This window comes from Natrix helvetica (assembly GCF_964273705.1).
Source record: "Natrix helvetica genome assembly, chromosome: 1".
NCBI lineage: Eukaryota > Metazoa > Chordata > Lepidosauria > Squamata > Natricidae > Natrix > Natrix helvetica.
In genome coordinates, this window is record NC_138548.1 from 20,440,342 (window position 1) to 20,460,284 (window position 19,943).

Below are 19,943 nucleotides of genomic sequence, written 5' to 3' on the forward strand. Positions count from 1 at the left end.
TTTCAGACAAATAGCTATCCAACATCTTCTTAAAGACTTCCAGTGTTGGGGCATTCACAACTTCTGGAGGCAAGCTGTTCCACTGATTAACTGTTCTCACTGTCAGGAAATTTCTCCTCAGTTCTAAGTTGCTTCTCTCCTTGATTAGTTTCCACCCATTGCTTCTTGTTCTGCCCTCAGGTGCCTTGGAAAATAGTTTGACTCGCTCTTCTTTGTGGCAACCCCTGAGATATTGGAACACTGCTATCATGTCTCCCCTAGTCCTTTTCATTAAACGAGACATACCCAGTTCCTGCAACCGTTCTTCATATGTTTTAGTCTCCAGTCTCCTAATCATCTTTGTTGCTCTTCTCTGCACTCTTTCTAGAGTCTCCACATCTTTTCTACATCGTGGCGACCAAAACTGAATGCAGTATTCCAAGTGTGGCCTTACCAAGGCATTATAAAATGGTATTAACACTTCACGTGATCCTGTCAGTGTCCTGATTCCCAAACAATTGCAGAGCTAATGACTCTTGTGAAAAGATAACTAAAGGAACTCTCTGATGGCTTAGGTGAATTTTGCACGCGTTATCTTTTGAGATATTGTAAAGAACAACGGGTAGAGGATAAAGAGGAAAACAAAGGCCCCTTCAAAACAAGAAGAAAACTCAGAAAATTACAGATCCTGATAGCTGGGAAGATTCTAGAGCAGATCATAAATGATCAGGAAGTACTTTTGAAACAACTTAGAGACTGTTAGACCAACATGGATGTGTAACAAATAATTTTCTTTAGTAAATTATGGGAATATTGGGGATGTAACAGCTTGACTTCAGTGCTGCATTTGACAAGAGTATTTCATTATATTCTAAACTGGGTAACCGAGGGCCGGATCAGCGTGACAATTAAATGGAACGCCTAGTGGGCTTCTAAAATTATTCTCCAATTGTTTCTACTCAGATGAGAAGATATAAAAGGAAATGCTATCATGTTCAGTCCTACACACGTATTCCTCAGTGTTAAATTCATGACTTAAATATGGTCTCCGGTAGCTATGACTTAATAGTGGCATCTCTTGCACAGCCGCCGCCCCCCCCCCCCCCCCACTGTAACATAGTAAAATGCTGGACATTAATGTGGAACTCCGAAAAGGGTTGACACCAGCCTTATGCAGAGTAAAAATGGCCAATGATAGCTGCTCACCTTGGCTTTTCTTCCACACAGCATTGGAAACAGGGAGGCCTTGGCCTGCTGGCAAGAAAGGCCTGAGGCGATTCTGCACTGCTGCTTGAGGTAAAGCATAGGACGTGGGGTGCATATAGGGCAAGAAGGGCCCTGAAACCGAAGGGTGAGCAGGCCCAGAGAATTTAGCCAGGGAGGGTGGCCCAAACAGGGATTGGTCCAGCAGAGGATATGTAGGAGACGTTGGCAATGGGCCAGATTCTAAGGGGCCAGGAAGTCCAGCTGGAAGCAAGTCAGTGGCCAGAGGAGTGTCCGTTGCGCCAGGGAGAAGAGCTTCTTTCTTGAAGTGCTGTAGGACGCTCTGGAGTTTCGGAAGCTCCTCCAACATTTTCCCCGGTGGCTCTTTTTCCAGGCCGGAGCTAGGTGGAAAGATGGGTTTCTCTGAAGTCGGGGCTGGGGAAGTGGGAGTGGTGGCAGTGGTGGTGTTGGCCTCAGAACAGCTGTGCAAGTGCTTGAAGAGGGAGCGATGCGTTCGGAAACGTGACATGCAGTTCTCACATCTGGAGGGAAAATGAAAACACAACAGGTAAAGAAAGCATTCAGCACGGAGCTTATCAACTGTGACATTCACATTCCCTGCAGAGCGCCAGGCCCATGTTTGCTTACTGAAGAAGATGAGACATCCAGAAAACAAGGACTGTCAGATTTTGGCAGATTTTGGTGGGAATTTTGGTGAATCACTTTATTTCTATCCCACCTTTATAATTTTTACTAGCCACTCAAGGCTGTGAATATGTATCCATCATACTTTCCTCCTCCTATTTTCCCCACAACTCCTCTATGAGATGGGTTGGGCTAAGACAGGGGTGTCCAAACTTGGCAACTTTAAGACTTGTGCTGGCTGGGGAATTCTGGGGGTTGAAGTCCACAAGTCTTAAAGTTGCCAAGTTTAGACACCCCTGGGCTAAGAGAAAGCGACAGGCCCAAAGTCACCCAGATGGCTTTCATGGCTAAGGTGGGACTTGAACTCCCCTCCTGCTTTCTAGATAGTACCCAACTATCAAACTGGATCTCAGAAACAGCGCTGCCCTGGGCATAAGTGAAAAAGAATGTTGGTCTTACCTGAACGTTTTTTTCTGGAGAGTGGAGGGAGGGGTCACTGAAGGGTTATTACAGCCTGATTGGTCCATTTGACTGAGAGAAAACTTCTTAGCCTTCGGCTTCTCCCGTTGGCTCCCAGTTTCCTCTCAGTCAAGAAGGTCCTCAGACTATTGTTTGGTTCCCAGTGATTGTGAGTACTAAATAGAGCAGTATTTGGACAATTGGATATTTCAAATTAAAAGAAATTATAGAATAGAAGGAGCTGTGCCCAGCGGGACATTTTTGCTGTCCCAGATAAGCAGGGAGAGGCGCTTAGAGCATTCTCCTCTCATACCTATTTCCCCATTCTGGGCCTTTCCTTCCCCTGGCTGATTCCTGGTGTCTCGGGCGTGCCGGGGGGCTTACAGCTCCCAATTCCTCCCCCGACGACCCATTTCTCTAAGCCGCAGCGCCGGCGGCCCTTTTTGCCGCGCGTGAAGACCAGCAAGCCCCTAACTCGACCGCGTCGCCTTTCCCGGGTCGGCGGTGCTCTCAACGGCGGCGCGAGCGCAAGACCGGAGCGCCAGCAGCTTCTGCCGGGCGTGAAGACCGGCGGTGAATCGCACAGAGCTGCGATCGACATTAGTGGGTCGGCTAGCCACCTGAACGGCCGGGGAGGCAAGCGGCGGCGCGCGAGCCATTTTAGCGGCCGCCTGAAGAGAAACGGCCGCAAAACAAGCCGGCGGCCATTTTGAACACGTGGCGGGCCCTGACTCACGGGCCTTAACGAAGGGGCACCACAGGCCCAAGCTGAGCGTCTCTACACCAGCGCCGGGCTCAAAGGCTGCAAAACACTTCAAATCAGCTAAAGTACTTTCATCTGAACACGTGAGTGGGGCGATGGCGGCGCGTTCCGAAACCGCTCAAACCGCGACCGCCCAGGCTCCAGAGGAAAAGTCAGGCCCCACGGCCCCAGCCAGGCCTCGAGCTGCTAGGCCTACTGCTGAGGATAGACCCTCCAGAGCTCTGCAAAGGGACAAGCTTAGGCGCTCCAAAGCTATTGAAAGAGCCATTGAGAAGGCAGAGAAGAAGAAGGCCAGGGATCCCAGACCTAGATCCCCCAGATCTGAGGCTCCTTGTCATTCCCCTTCTGTCAACAGGGGGTTCAGCCCTTCTTCTCCCTCTTCCTCTTCATCCAGATCAGTTAGGAGTGAAGGACGGGGGGCTTCTCCCCCACCCCCAGCTTCCCCTGGGACAGGGGGCTTGGATAGAAATGACCCATTAGAGGGACCCTCTGCAGGCTCCTCCCGGGGTAGGAGGTCTCACAGGGATTCGATCCCCCATGACTATGATTCTGAATGGGATGAGGAGGATCTAGAACACCTCCCTGAAAATCTAAAACGATTAATCTCCGCAGCCATTTCCAAGGGAATAGCTCAAAGGGACAGACCTTCCCGGCATAGTAGGATTACTCCTTTCAGCAGGGCCAGGTCTAGAACTTCTTCTCCTTCCCTCATGAGCGAGGTCTCCTCTAGGGAGGAGGCCCGTCGCCAAGACGACTGGGGTTTCTCTGAGGAAGAGGATGCGGCCACTGATCAGCCCACCTCTTCCAACCTATTTATCCAGGCCATGTTTAAGCCCCTACTGAAAAAGGCTAGGAGAACCACCAAGGTGGGCACGGGGGACCCCACAGTGCCCCCGCCCAGAGATCCGGATATGGTGATGTTTTCAAACACGGCCACCAATAAAGAGGAGATCCCTGCCCCTCCACTGTTCTTGGAGGTAGCCACCAGTCAGTGGGCGAGGCCTTCAAATTTTTCTCCCCCTGGCAGCAATGACAGGCGGGCTTATAACATGGAAAAGGCCTTCCTACAGGCCATCCAACTACTGGCCATAGATCAACCGATAGCTGCCCTGGTCTCATCTTCCCCGGTGGTCTCGGGGGATGCGGCAGATAAGCTTAAGCCGGAAGATAAAAGGGCGGAGCTCACCTTGCGGAAAAATTACAAGGCTTCTACATGGGCAATGCGGGCGGCGGGCGGCGCCTCGTATTTTAATCGCACGACCGTTATGTGGCTCCGCCAACTCCAGGATCGTATCCCGATCCAGGATGATCGCATCCATCAGGATTTGACTAAGATTATGGCGGCCTGCCAGTATTCGGCTGACGCTACCCTAGATGCTATGCGATTCGGCTCCAGCGCCTTAGCTACCTCTGTGGCCGCACGCCGGCTCCTTTGGCTTAGAAATTGGCAGATCGATAATAAAGCCAAATGGGATTTAATAGCTGCCCCATTTGCGGGTCCCAATCTGTTCGGGTCTGCTCTAGACCCGATCTTGGTGGAGAATAAAGACAAGAAAAAGGTGATGCCCACCTCCACCAAGAAGGCCGAAACTCGTAGTCACCCGTATCGCAGGCCTTCCTTCAGGACTTATGACAGGGACCAGGAGCCCCGTTTCCAGCAGTACAGGCAGGATAGGCAGTACAACAGACAGGGGTTCCAGGAACGTTCCAGGTACCAGTCCCAATCCAAACGGCCCTTTCGCGGGGGGGGGCGCCCCTTCCGCAGAGGGAAATGACTCGAACCCGAGTCATCCCATAGGCGGCCGTCTGACACTGTACGCGGACAAGTGGGACCAGATCACATCAGACGGGTGGGTCCGAGCGACCATTCGCCACGGCCTAAGACTAGAGTTCCTCTCCTACCCTCCGAGACGCTTCAGAGTGTTTTCCCCATCCCGGGATCCGGAACGCCGTCGTCTCATGGACCTCGCCGTCTCACACCTTCTGGAAATCAGAGCGGTGGAGGTCGTTCCGGAGCCGGAGCTACTATTCAAATCTCTTTGTAGTCCCGAAGGCCTCGGGGGGTTGGAGGGCGATCCTCGACCTGAAGCGCCTGAATCAGTATCTAGTTTACAGGCGCTTCAAGATGGCCTCCCTAAAGTCAATCCTGCAGGGCATTCGAAAGGGGGATTTCATGGCCTCGGTAGATTTGACGGAGGCCTATCTTCATATCCCCATATTCCGGGCTCACCGTCAATTCCTGCGGTTCTCCCACAAAGGCCAGCATTACCAGTACCGGGCCCTTCCATTCGCCCTGGCCTCGGCCCCTCGGACGTTCACCAAGGTCCTGGCGGCCCTGGCTGCATACCTGAGATCCATTCCGGTGAGGCTCCAGTGCTACCTGGACGACGTCCTAGTGCAGGCAGGGTCCCTCCCCAGAGCCAGAGCAGACCTCCAGCTGACCATCCAATGGCTCCAGACACTAGGTTTCTCAGTAAACTTTCCCAAGAATCATCTATCCCCATCCAGACAGATTCTACATCTAGGGACAGTAATAGATTCCGAGTCAGGGAGGGTTCGCCTATCCCCAGACCGTCTGACCAGTCTGAGACAATTGATCACGTCCATCAGGGCAAAAAGGTCCGTTTCCACCCTGACCTTATCCCGACTCCTGGGGAAGATGGTATCCTGTATAGGGATAGTTCCCTGGGCCCGTCTACATCTGCGTCCCCTCCAGTGGGCCCTGATACCAGCCCAAAGGAGAATGTTGAGCAACTCTCTGCGACCGCTTCGCTTAACGCCAGAAGTGAGATGCTCGCTCAAGTGGTGGATGTCCCCGGCATTGCGACAGGGGGCCTCAATTTGGGAGCCAGAGAGAGTACAAGTTACGACGGACGCGAGCCTTTACGGCTGGGGGGCCGTGATGGGGTCCGACATGGCCCAGGGACGTTGGACTGCCTCGGACCTCAGACACAATATAAATTGGCTCGAACTCAAGGCAGCGAGACTGGCCCTCCGGACTTTCCACCGCCAGCTGCAGGGGCGACACGTCCTCCTGCTTACGGACAATGTGGCGACGAAAGCTCATGTCAACCGTCAAGGGGGGACTCACTCCCGAGCCCTGTGGCGGGAGGCACAGACATTAGGCCTATGGGCGGAGAGACACTTGGCCTCAATTACGGCGGAACATATATCGGGGGAGTCCAACCACCAGGCGGACTGTTTGAGCCGGGCGACTCTGGACAACGGCGAGTGGCAGCTGGACCCAGAGTTGTTTCGGAAGATTTGTCTCAGATTCGGCAACCCCCTTGTAGACCTGTTTGCCTCCCCCGGCAACGCACAACTGCCGAGATTTTTCACCAGATTCAAGACTCCAGCAGCAGAAGGAGCGGATGCTCTCAGAACCCGGTGGCCTCCGGGTCTCCTCTACGCCTTCCCCCCCCTTCCCCTCATTCCCAGAACCATTCGGAAGGTAGTCACAGAGAGGGCTCACGTCATTCTATTAGCCCCATATTGGCCGAGGAGACCATGGTTCGCAGACCTGGTCCAGCTCTCGGTCACAGACCCCTGGAGGATTCCGCCAGAAGAGGTAGTCCTGTGTCAGGGAGTCTTAATTCACCCAGAGCCGCAGTGGCTGCATCTGACCGCGTGGCTCTTGAAAGGGGATTACTGAAGGGGAGGAAGTTGTCATCAGGGGTCATAGCTACCTTGGAGGCAGCTAGGAGACCGTCCACAATTAGAATCTATAACGCCACCTGGTCGGCTTTCGCGAAGTGGTGTTGCCCCAGGGGGGTGGATCCAGCTAGGGCCACGGTTCCAGACGTTTTAGAGTTTCTCCAAAAAGGACTAGAGGACGGGTTGTCCCATAATACACTCAGGCGACATGTAGCGGCCCTATCCACTATATTGGGAGGAGAGGGCTCCTCTACCCTCTCTCGCTCCCCATTGGTGAAGAGGTTCCTTAAAGGGGCGGCCAACATCCGTCCGCCTCCCGTTCATAAGTTCCCTACCTGGGATCTTACCCTCGTCCTGAAGGCGCTGACGGGTTCTCCCTTTGAGCCGCTCAGGTCGGTTCACATGCGTCTCCTCTCGCTGAAAGTAGTATTTTTAGTGGCCATTACATTGGCCAGGCGTATTTCTGAATTGGGGGCCCTTTCTGTACGAAGTGACCTTTGTATGATCCACCAAGACAGGGTGGTTCTGCGCTTGGATCCCGAAGGTTAACACCCTGTTTCATAGGGCCCAGGAAATTGTCCTACCAAATTTTTGCCCCAATCCAACAAGGGAGAGAGAACAGGCGTGGCATCGGTTGGATGTACGCAGGGCCCTCCGTATTTATCTAAAACGGACGGAGGGCATTCGTAGGACCGAGGCGCTGTTTGTCTCGTTTCATCCGAGTTCCCTAGGTAAAAAGGTCTCGTCTTCAACTATTGGGAGGTGGATCAGGTTGGCCATTGTTGAGGCTTACGGAGCCTCGGGAAAATCCCCCCCTTCGGGGATTACGGCTCACTCCACTCGTAGTGCGGCCTCCTCAGCGGCCTGGGCCACAAGGGCACCCTTCGAGGACATCTGTCGCGCGGCCACCTGGGCCTCCCCTACTCCCTTCATAAGACACTACCGCCTGGACACTTATGCCTCGGCTGAGGCGTCCTTTGGGCGGAGGGTGCTCCAGCGGGTGGCGGCCGATCCTCCCCCTGGGACCCAGTCTCCCCTCCCTGGGACGTAGCGTGGGTATGTCCCTTCAGTGACCCCTCCCTCCACTCTACTGGAAAAAGAACGTTGGTCTTACCTGAACGTTTTTTTCTGGAGAGTGGAGGGAGGGGTCACTTTCCCGCCCTAGGTAGATAGACAGGGTCCGGGAGGGGTAGAATCGGGGGGGCCCTGGGCGGCTTTCCCTTGTCTTCTTACATCATGCAGACGCTGACCGTGACATCGCGGAAACTGGGAGCCAACGGGAGAAGCCGAAGGCTAAGAAGTTTTCTCTCAATCAAATGGACCAATCAGGCTGTAATAACCCTTCAGTGACCCCTCCCTCCACTCTACTGGAAAAGGTGGGCTGATCAGTGGCCGCATCCTCTTCCTCAGAGAAACCCCAGTCGTCTTGGCGACGGGCCTCCTCCCTAGAGGAGACCTCGCTCATGAGGGAAGGAGAAGAAGTTCTAGACCTGGCCCTGCTGAAAGGAGTAATCCTACTATGCCGGGAAGGTCTGTCCCTTTGAGCTATTCCCTTGGAAATGGCTGCGGAGATTAATCGTTTTAGATTTTCAGGGAGGCGAATGGTCGCTCGGACCCACCCGTCTGATGTGATCTGGTCCCACTTGTCCGCGTACAGTGTCAGACGGCCGCCTATGGGATGACTCGGGTTTGAGTCATTTCCCTCTGCGGAAGGGGCGGCCGCCCCCCCCCCCCCCCGCGAAAGGGCCGTTTGGATTGGGACTGGTACCTGGAACGTTCCTGGAACCCCTGTCTGTTGTACTGCCTATCCTGCATTTACTGCTGGAAACAGGGCTCCTGGTCCCTGTCATAAGTCCTGAAGGAAGGCCTGCGATACGGGTGACTACGAGTTTCGGCCTTCTTGGTGGAGGTGGGCATCACCTTTTTCTTGTCTTTATTCTCCACCAAGATCGGGTCTAGAGCAGACCCAAACAGATTGGGACCTGCAAATGGGGCAGCTATTAAATCCCATTTGGCTTTATTATCAATCTGCCAATTTCTAAGCCAAAGGAGCCGGCGTGCGGCCACAGAGGTAGCTAAGGCGCTGGAGCCGAATCGCATAGCATCTAGGGTAGCGTCAGCCGAATACTGGCAGGCCGCCATAATCTTAGTCAAATCCTGATGGATGCGATCATCCTGGATCGGGATACGATCCTGGAGTTGGCGGAGCCACATAACGGTCGTGCGATTAAAATACGAGGCGGCCGCCGCCGCCCGCATTGCCCATGCGGAAGCCTTGTAATTTTTCTGCAAGGTGAGCTCCGCCCTTTTATCTTCCGGCTTAAGCTTATCTGCCGCATCCCCCGAGACCACCAGGGAAGATGAGACCAGGGCAGCTATCGGTTGATCTATGGCCGGTAGTTGGATGGCCTGTAGGAAGGCCTTTTCCATGTTATAAGCCCGCCTGTCATTGCTGCCAGGGGGAGAAAAATTTGAAGGCCTCGCCCACTGACTGGTGGCTACCTCCAAGAACAGTGGAGGGGCAGGGATCTCCTCTTTATTGGTGGCCGTGTTTGAAAACATCACCATATCCGGATCTCTGGGCGGGGGCACTGTGGGGTCCCCCGTGCCCACCTTGGTGGTTCTCCTAGCCTTTTTCAGTAGGGGCTTAAACATGGCCTGGATAAATAGGTTGGAAGAGGTGGGCTGCCCTGGGCATAAGTGAAAACAGGAAGGGTGTTTGAAAAATTGTGGACATAAGGGAGAGGAGGGAAGGGATCTGAAAAGATCTTTTCACTGAAGACATAATACTCTCATAAACCTAAAGTAGCTCTTATACACACTGTCCTAGGCTATGAAATATCACTAAATCTGTTAATATTTGAGGCCTATTAGAAACAAAGCACAACACACCTGAAATAATTGGTAAATTTGTTCAAATTTACTGAAGGGTTTAGGTATGCTTCAACTAGTTCCAGGCTAATAGCCAATTAAAGGCTGGATTTACACAACTTCCTCAACCAGGATGCAAACCCATTCACAACTGCTTGTAGACTAAATGCTTGGTGGCTTGTGCGATACCAGCTTATAAGCATAGAATCTACAGCCGGTACAAAGGCAGTGGACCAGGCAGTGATGGATGCATCTCAATACATTCAAAAACTCCTCTATGAGGGAGATGGGTCATATGTTTGGACTCTCCTTTAGTGGGGTATTTAAACAGGTGCAGGATGGCAATCTGACAGGGATGCAATGGTGACACTGGGCAGGGGGTGGCCTAGATTCTCAACTTTGGCAACTTTTAAGATGTGTGGACTTCAACTCCTAGAATTCCCCAGCCTAGGTGCTGTCCAGGATAATTTCTACTCCTTATTTTCTATGTGGACTGGAGCGGCACAATGGGTGGCCTACATATAAGAGCTCTTGCTTCACAATCAGAAGCCTGTGAGTTTGATCCTAAGTAGTGGAAGATATTTCACTCTCTGGGCACAATGAACCCCCTGTAGGCATCAGGAAGGGCATCCAGCCAGTCAGCCTCTCCCACCCCCTTCAACCTGCTGCAGGGAATTACAGGGGTCATTAAAAGAAAAACAAAATTCTATGTGGACTCCATGGTACTTATATTCTGCCTTAGACATCATCTGGCCTAATTCCTTCTTTTCCCCTTTAAGGCAAGTTCCTCTTTGCCCAATCACTTTGGGAGCCTCTAACCTGCAAATATTCATGGGAGGATGTTTGCTTTGATTGACAAACAGAAAGCCAGGGTGGGCAGAATGGGGACTGGCCTTCATGCCTTATTGAAGGGGACTATTTGGGGAGAGTGAGCTATTCTATGCTGGTTGCAAGGGGAAAAAAATAGTTCTTTCAGTTCAACGTTTTTCAACCACTGAATTTTTCAGGATATGTGGACAGCATGCTGGTCGGGGAATTTTGGGAGTTGAAGTCCACGACACCTTAAAGTTGCAGAGATTACAAAAACGTATTGACTGGAGTTCCCAAGTAGACTTGCTCTCTATTACACTCTTCTTTTGAATCCCCCTCAGAATCGCATAGATGTTTATCCTAACAGTCATCCTATAATGCAGATTAGGCCGACAGTGAACTCTCCCAGATTCAGTTGCCAAGCGTTATGTTTCACTGGGGATTCAAAGACATGAGAAAGAGAAGAGCTAATTGGAGAGAGACCTATTTAATTTTGACCTGGTTTTCATTAGCTCACTTCGCTCCATCCCTTTCCAGAGAATGTGTTGAAAGAAATATGGTTGTTTAACGACAATAAAAGGAAGGAGGGTCTTACTTGAAGTAGCGGTTGGGCTTGTAATGCACCTTCATGTGGCTCATCAGGTCCTGCATGTTGGGGAACGATTCCAAGCAAGCCGGAGTGGAACAGCGGAATGTCTTTCCTTAAGAGAAAGCCAGCAGTTCAGTGCCTCTGTAGGTTTATTCATTGGTTTATTAAATGTTCCAATAGAAGAGAGTTCTCTGTAGCTGTAGCTCAGGTTGAATTATAGAATCCTTCGCATTGTCTGAGCTTGATTGGTTGCTTGCAGAGGTTTCATTATCCAGCTGGTAAAATCATCAGTACAAGGGAGTGTGGGGTTTTCTCCCTGTTTAGACAAATTAAATTTTCCCTGCAAGGCAAATCCAAAATTCCTCTGCACTGATGATGTTACCTGGTTGGTAATAAAACGTCTGCAAGCAAACAACCAAGCTCAGAAAGCACCAAAGACTCCAGATTTGTTACATGTTTTTAACCATCTGATTCCCAACAGCTCTGGGCAATTTACAAAATGTAAAAGAAAGACCCCTTTAAAACAAGAAAACAATATAAAACCCCCCAAAAAGCAAAGATGGTTTCCACATGGAAACAAAGAAGAAGAAAAGGGAGCTTCAATCACGCCTGCAAAGGCCTGGGTAAACAGCCAGGGTTTTAATTAGAGGAGACCTATTTCTTCCAGTCCAGTCAGCCTTTTGAGGGAGCCTAGACAAGAATCACCAGTCACAAATACCAACACTTCCCTTTATGATAAAGTTACAGTAACAAAATCTTGCAAGTCTAAAAGTACCTCTCTCCTTCCTGACTTTTAGTCTCTCAAAAACCAGGGAGGATCCCTTTTGAGACACTTTCTCAGTCAATCAGAACAGAGCAGGAAGGGACCCTTGGAGGTCTTTTAGTCCAACCCCCTGCTCAAGCAGGAGACCCTATACAATTTGAGACAAGTGACTGTCCAGTCTCTTCTTAAAAGACCTCCAGTCATGAAACACCCACAGCTTCTGAAGGCAAAGCCCTTCCACTAGTTAATTGTCCTCACTGTTAGGAAGTTTCTCCTTAATTCCAGGTTGCTTCTCTCTTTGATTACTTTCCATCCATTGTTTTTTGTCTTACCTTCTGGTGCTTTGGAAAATAGGTTGATCCCCTCTTCTCTGTGGCAGCCCCTCAAATATCACCCCTTTTGTGAACTCAGATTTCACTTATTAGACCCTCGCCTAGACTGGTGCTCTACTTCCAACCTCCCAGTGTTATTTCCCCATGCCATTAACAGGTCTCAATTTCTTGTCCAGATCTTAGTTTGTGAAAGGAGAACTTCAAACAGCTTATAAATATGATGATCCAGCAGATGGCAGCACCTGACTGACGTGGGCTGGCTTTCAACAGTAAACAGTATGAGGCTTAATTACCGTAATTCCTAAATAGGAAATCTCAGAAAAAAGTTTTGCCACAAGGGCAACAAGGACATTGACATAAGGTCACCAGAAGGAGAGTTCAACTTGAGGAGGGCTATTTTTAAAAACATGGTGGATTTGTCCATTGAAGACATTCCTCGTGCACCTTTATAAATAAATGTGCTATGGAACATTTTATCATAAGATGAAGGATGGACTGTCTTTCAGGTAGAATTGGAGAGCAGATATTACCTTATGAACCCTGCTGATTACATCAAGCCTCTATTCAATCACAGCATGATTGGGGGGGGGGGGATATGCAATAGCATAGACTCTTGAAGAAGTACCTGACTGGCTACTTTGAAAACAGAATAGCTGTGATGCTGCATTTTTTAATATATGCCCTTTGCAAAACCACACACAAACTATAGCTATCATTAAGAAGTTGGGTAAAGATGCCTCGGCGGCCATGTTTATACAAAGAGTTTTACTCAGCAGCAAAACACAGACTTTTGCATGCAGACATCTAAGTTCTAAACACTTTCAGTTACAAAAATCACAGTTAACAGGGTTAGGAAATGTGCAACAGGACGGAGGGAAAAGGAGCTGATGAAATTCTACACATCGCACGTTTAGGGGGTACAAGTGAAACAGACAAATCCCATACGCCCTTTGCCTTCCTCCACAGCAGCCGTCTTCCCTCCTTTGCTGGGAAGGACAGAGAAGGAGGACACTTTCATTTTCTCTGCAAGAGAAAAACCAGTGTTTCTTCTCCTTTTCTTCCCAGCAAAAGTTGAACACTCTGCTGATGCTCAAGGACCATGCCAAAAAAAAGGGCAAAAAATATACCATATTTTTCGGAGTATAAGACGCACCGGAGTATAAGGCGCACCAAGGTTTTGAAGAGGCATTTTTTTAAAAAAAGTAAGTAAATAGAGGGATAGAGAGGGAGGGAAAGAGAGAGAAATACAGTAGGTAGGTGGGGGGGGGAGAGAGAGTAGTTAGGTAGGTAGGTAGGTAGGTAGGTAGGTAGGTAGGTAGGTAGGTAGATAAAGGGATAGAGAGAGAGAAACAAGAGAGAAAAATACAGTAGATAGGTAGGGAGAGAGAGAGTAGTTAGGTAGGTAGGTAGATAAAGGGATAGAGAGAGAGAGAGAGAAATAGAGAGAGAGAAATACTGTAGGGAGGGAGGGAGAGAGAGAGTGTAGGTGGGTAGAGGGGGATATATATATATATATATATATATATGTATGTATGTATGTATGTATGTATGTATGTATGTATGTATGTGTGTTACAACCCCTGGTATGCCCAAATATGGGAGGGAGCTCACTACTCCCCCTTTCTGTCCTTCGGCTCATCACAGAAAACCATCCAGGCAGAAACCCATATTTTTATTTTTAATGTTGCCTTTTTATATTTGTGTTGTATTTGTGCTGATAAATAAACACAACACAAATACATACCTATTTCCCTGGCTTAGCTGATAAAGGAGGAGAACCAGTGGTGTAGTGGCTAGCAAGTCTGCCTAATATATAACACAAATCCCAGTAAGGGTCCCAGTAAGGGTATGGCTAGCTGATGAGAGCTAAATAGCTTCAAATGGATCCATACTAGTCTCCCTTTATTTATTTATCAGTACAATTACAACATATATATATATATATATATATATATATATATATATATATATATATATATATATATATATATATATATATATATATATATATATATATATATATACAATATATATATATACACAAAATATATATATATACACACAATATATATATATATATATATATACACACATACATACATACATACATACATACACATACACATACACATACACATACACATACACATACACATACACATACACATACACATACACATATATATATATATATATATATATATATATATATATATATATATATGTGTGTGTTTTCGTAGATTTTCACGGGTGTAGGTATGCTGGTTTTGTTGTATTCGGGTCTTTTCCCGTGTAAGGTTGAGATTGTCTTTGCAACGTTTCGGCAGGATCACACCTGCCATCTTCAAGCTGTGGGCTTAAAATGGGAACGGAGCTGCCGTCTTTCTGTAAGTCTTGGTGGGAGGGGATGGGGTGGTGGCTTTGTTTCAGTAAGTGGAATGATTGGTTGTGTGGTTGTATCATGATTGGTAGATTGGTGCTGATTGGTGCAGGTTGTGTGTGCATTGTTGTTTTGTATTTTAACGGCTTGGGTGGTGGGTGGTGTTCGTTTGTTGGCTAGGGCTGGTTTCCAGATGTTTGGTAGGCGGGAGGTATCATCACGTTTGTTCATGCTGTGGGGGTGTTTCTCTATTTCGATGGCTTCCATGATTATTCTCTTGTGGAGGTGTTCTGTTTTGGAGATTAACCTGGCTCCTTCAAAGTTGATTTCGTGTCCTGTAGCTTTAAGGTGCTGGAAAAGGGAAGAAGTTTTTTCTTTTTTTCTTACTGCATTTTTGTGTTCTGTGATGCGTGCATTTATTCTCCTGTTTGTTTGTCCTATGTATATTGCTGGGCAGATTTTGCATGGTATTTCGTAGACTCCTTGGTTTTCTAGCTGGATTTTGTCTTTGGGGTTTCTTAAGATGTTGGCTATTTTTTGGTCAGTGGTGAAGGCTGTCCTGATATTGTGCTTGTGGAGAAAAGTGCTTGTGGAAAAGACCCGAATACAACAAAACCAGCATACCTACACCCGTGAAAATCTACGAAAATATATATATATATATATATATATATATATATATATATATATATATTCTTACTGCGTTCTTGTGTTCTGTGATGCGTGCACAAGAACGCAGTAAGAAAAAAAGAAAAAACTTCTTCCCTTTTCCAGGACCTTAAAGCTACAGGACATGAAATCAACTTTGAAGGAGCCAGGTTAATCTCCAAAACAGAACACCTCCACAAGAGAATAATCATGGAAGCCATCGAAATAGAGAAACACCCCCACAGCATGAACAAACGTGATGATACCTCCCGCCTACCAAACATCTGGAAACCAGCCCTAGCCAACAAACGAACACCACCCACCACCCAAGCCGTTACAATACAAAACAACAATGCACACACAGCCTGCACCAATCAGCACCAATCTACCAATGATGATACAACCACACAACCAATCATTCCACTTACTGAAACAAAGCCAGCACCCCATCCCCTCCCACCAAGACTTACAGAAAGACGGCAGCTCCGTTCCCATTTTAAGCCCACAGCTTGAAGATGGCAGGTGAGATCCCGCCGAAACGTTGCAAAGACAATCTCAACCTTACACGGGAAAAGACCCGAATACAACAAAACCAGCATACCTACACCCGTGAAAATCTACGAAAACAAATATATAGATAGATAGATAGATAGATAGATAGATAGATAGATAGATAGATACACACACACACACACACATACATACATACATACATACAGCAGATAGGTAGGGAGAAAGAGAGAAAGTAGTTAGATAGGTAGGTAGGTAGGTAGAGAGAAATAGAGAGAGAGAGAAATACAGGAGATAGGGAGGGAGGGGGAGGGAGAGTATGTGTAGGTAGGTAGAGGGAGAGAGAGAGAAAGAGATACAGTAGATAGGTAGGGAGAGAAAAGATAGGTAGGTAGGTAGAGGGATAGAGAGAGAGAAATATATATATAACGAAATACAGTAGATAGGGAGGGGTTTCTGCTGGCACAGCACTTGATCAATGTAATTCTCAGCGATCAGTTAAGGAGCTTTCCAAGGAGGGGGGGGTTAGTTTTTTCACTCTGCAAACCTCTCAAAAACGGCCCTGTTTTTGTAAAAATAAATTGCATGCATAGCCTTATGGAGGCTTTCAGAGAGCTCCTGGGGTCGGGGGGGGGGGGGGACGGACGGGGGACGGCCCGTTTTATGCTCATTTCTGCCCTTCCCAGCCCCCAGGAGCTCTCTGAAAGCCTCCATAAGGCTAAGCAGAGGCATTTGGGCGAAGGGGCGGGGCTTCGGGAGACAAAAAATGCTGCAATCGGTGTATAAGACGTACCCAGATTTTCAGCCTCTTTTTTGAGGAAAAAAGGTGTGTCTTATACTCCAAAAAATACGGTATACAGCAAGAACCTCTGAACCTGGTTTAGTTACACACAAGCAGACTGAATGAATGAAAGGGCAACTCTTTAGGCTCCTGTCCTTAAAACTTCAAGACGAAGAAAGGAGGAAGCACAGGTTTTCATGGTTCCCCCACCTCTTCCTCTTCTCCTGCCCTACCCACCCGACCGGTAAGTTTGAAAAGGCAGCCTTACCCTCAAGGGACTCAGTGGGCCGATAGTGGACCTGCATGTGGTGAAGAAGCTCCTTCATGCTGCGGCAGGCCAGGCGGCAGCCGTCCCCTGAACACTGGAACCGTTTCCCTGGAATAGGGAGAAAGAACAGAAGCAGGAATGCTTTTTTCCCTTCAAGTGAACCCTGCAGGAGCCTCCACCACGCCTGCTGATTAAGGGAGCCACGGATGGAGTGGAGGTGATCCTGGCCTCCTGTTCCTACTGGTATCACGGATGCAAACTGGCCATTTTCCCAACCTCAACTTTCCCCTTCTTTAAGATATGAACAAAAGTGGCTTCTCTTCAAGTTAAAAAAATGTGAAATATTTTGCAAATTAGCTTGCCTGGCGTTCTTAAAATACCAACCCAGGATTTGGAAGTATAGCTTATCATTCGCTTCTGGGTCCAATTTAAGGTGCTGGTTGTCGCCATTAAAGCCCTACATCAGTGTTTCTCAATCTTGGCAACTTGAAGATGTCTGGACTTCAAGTCCCAGAATTCCCCAGCCAGCGAATGCTGGCTGGGGAATTCTGGGAGTTGAAGTCCAGACATCTTCAAGTTGCCAAGATTGAGAAACACTGCCCTACATGGACTGGAGTCAACAGGTTATTTGAAGGACCGTCTTTTCCCAGTTATGTGTACCTGACCCACCAGAGCAGAGAGCCAGGGTTTGTTATAGGTCCCCTCCATCTGGTGGGACCCAGGAAGGGCCTTCTCTGTGAAAGCTCACTCTCTGTGGAACATCATCTCTGTGGGAAAAGACTGCCTCTCCCCTCTCCCCCCCCACACTTCCACACTCTTTCAAAAGGTCCCAAAGACATTATTTTACCAAAGCACCTGGAGACCCCAGGGTAATATGGGGCGCCCCCCCCCACGAGTGGTTGGTTTAATTGTGGTGGGGTTCTATTTCCTAAGCCGCCCAGAGTCACTGTGAGTAAGTGGGGCAGCCGTATAAATTTTCTAAATAAAACAGATGATTGGCAGATGATAGACGATAGACAGACAGACTGCTATAAAGATAAGCAGGGCTTATTGGTGAGAAAAACTGCCAGATATGATGTACACAAATTCTCCAGCAGGGCGGCAAGGACGCAAAAGAGGAACTCACTTCCTGAGAACTTTTCAACACATGCAGGAGAAGAAAATATGTTAAGTAAGGAAACAATTAAGTAAGGGACGCGGTGGCTCAGTGACTAAGACGCTGAGCTTGTCGATCAGAAAGGTCGGCAGTTCGGCAGTTCAAATCCCTAGCACTGGTAATGGAGTGAGCTCCCGTTACTTGTCCCAGCTTCTGCCAACCTAGCAGTTCGAAAGCACATAAAAATGCAAGTAGAAAAATAGGGACCACCTTTGGTGGGAAAGTAACAACATCCCGTGCGCCTTCGGCAATTAATCATGCTGGCCACTTGACCACAGAGACATCTTTGGGCAGAGCTGGCTCTTTGGCTTTGAAACGGAGATGAGCACCTCCCCCTAGAGTCGGGAACGACTAGCACATATGTGCGAGGGGAACCTTTACCTTAAGGAAACAATTTCACAAGCAAACAAAGGCAGTCCTCTCTGGAGGCTGCCATTCGTGTCGTCAGGAGCCATGAATCCTTCTCACCGTTTCAATGTCTCCCTACCAAAACAAGAGAGAGGGAAAATGACCGAGAGGCCGTAACAGAAGTGCAGCCTCAAACGTACCTGCGGTAGGTCTGCGCTTTGGGAGCTGCAGATCCTGGTTTCGAATACTGCTACCCGCACTCCACGCTGGCTGTGTCTGGCTGCCCAAAAGCCCTGGATTGTTAGAACCTGGGGATGAAGAAAAGCAAAATGGAATAAGGGGAAGGCATTTTAAGCGAGGGGGTTGCAGCATCTTAAAAACTAGCCAGGTTTTACAAACCGCAATCGCCAGCTGAGGCTTTGAACCCACCATATTCTCTTATAGTAGCAGCTCAGTTCAGCCCTTTGTCTCTTTCCTTCCCTCTCCAACCGGTATTTACCCTCCGATGAAGACGTGGGAGATGTCACTTCCTCCTTCTCAGCCGAGCTGTGGTTATGAGGGGGTGAAGCTCTGAGCACGTGGTTGGGCAGGGGAACAGCAGTTAGGGCAGGCAGCGTTGAGAGTGGTCTCTCCTAGCAAGCGAGGAGGAGATGAAAACCTGTCAGCAAAGAACGTTACAGAAAAGCTCTGGTTTTTCAGCCTCAGTTTCCCCACTGGAAGAAGAGAATTTGGGAATGGCGTTGCTAAAGAACCCGGTTGTGACCTGCATGGCCAAATCTCTGGTTTGTGCACTGATCTCTCACTGCAACTACCTCCCACTTCCTATGGTTCTCCTCTTCCACCCTTCCATTCTGATGGCAAAGTCATGCCTCTTCTAAAACGTTTGAAGAACGGCTGCAGGATTTGGGTTGGGCTGGTCTAAAGAAAAGAAGAATTAGGGGCGACAGGGTAACAGTATTCCAGTATTTGAGGGGCTGCCACAAAGAAGAGGGGGGTCAAATTATTCTACAAAGCACCAGAGAGCAAGACAAGAAACAATGGATGATAACTAATCAAGGAGAGAAGAAACCTGGAATTAAGGAGAAACTTCCTAACAGTGAGGACAATTAACCAGTGGAACAGCTTGCCTCCTGAAATCCTGGGTGCTCCATCACCCAGGATTTTCAATGGTGAAAAGAGTAAGGTTCTACATTTAGGCAACAAAAACGGAATGCACAGGTACAGTATAGGTGATACCTTACTCAGTAGTAGTAACTGTGAAAGGGATCTTGGAGTCCTAGTGGACAACCATTTAAATATGAGCCAGCAGTGTGCAGCAGCTGCCAAAAAAGCTAACACAGTTCTAGGCTGCATCAACAGAGGTATAGAATCAAGATCACGTGAAGTGTTAATACCACTTTATAATGCCTTGGTAAGGCCACACTTGGAATACTGCATTCAGTTCTGGTCGCCACGATGTAAAAAAGATGTGGAGACTCTAGAAAGAGTGCAGAGAAGAGCAACAAAGATGATTAGGGGACTGGAGACTAAAACATATGAAGAACGGTTGCAGGAACTGGGTATGTTTAGCTTAAGAGAAAGAAGGACTAGGGGAGACATGATAGCATTATTCCAATATCTCAGAGGTTGCCACAAAGAAGAGGGAGTCAAACTATTCTCCAAGGCACCTGAGGGTAGAACAAGAAGCAATGGGTGGAAACTAATCAAGGAGAGAAGCAACTTAGAACTGAGGAGAAATTTCCTGACAGTGAGAACAATTAATCAGTGGAACAGAAGTTGCCTCC

General features: G+C 48.4%; 1 protein-coding gene across 3 annotated transcripts in view; it reads right to left on the reverse strand.

The window, feature by feature from the left end:
• Positions 1 to 19,943, reverse strand: part of ZNF414 (zinc finger protein 414) — a 39,610-nt gene that overhangs the window by 1,609 nt on the left and 18,058 nt on the right. For all 3 annotated transcript variants that reach the window (XM_081943066.1, XM_081943067.1, XM_081943068.1), the window contains exons 2-6: positions 18,659 to 18,791; positions 18,360 to 18,467; positions 16,656 to 16,763; positions 10,980 to 11,085; positions 1,186 to 1,724 (exon numbers count right to left, since the gene is read on the reverse strand). In XM_081943066.1, the coding sequence (XP_081799192.1) occupies positions 1,186 to 1,724; positions 10,980 to 11,085; positions 16,656 to 16,763; positions 18,360 to 18,467; positions 18,659 to 18,791 (994 nt within the window). The remainder of the gene's footprint in view (positions 1 to 1,185; positions 1,725 to 10,979; positions 11,086 to 16,655; positions 16,764 to 18,359; positions 18,468 to 18,658; positions 18,792 to 19,943) is intronic.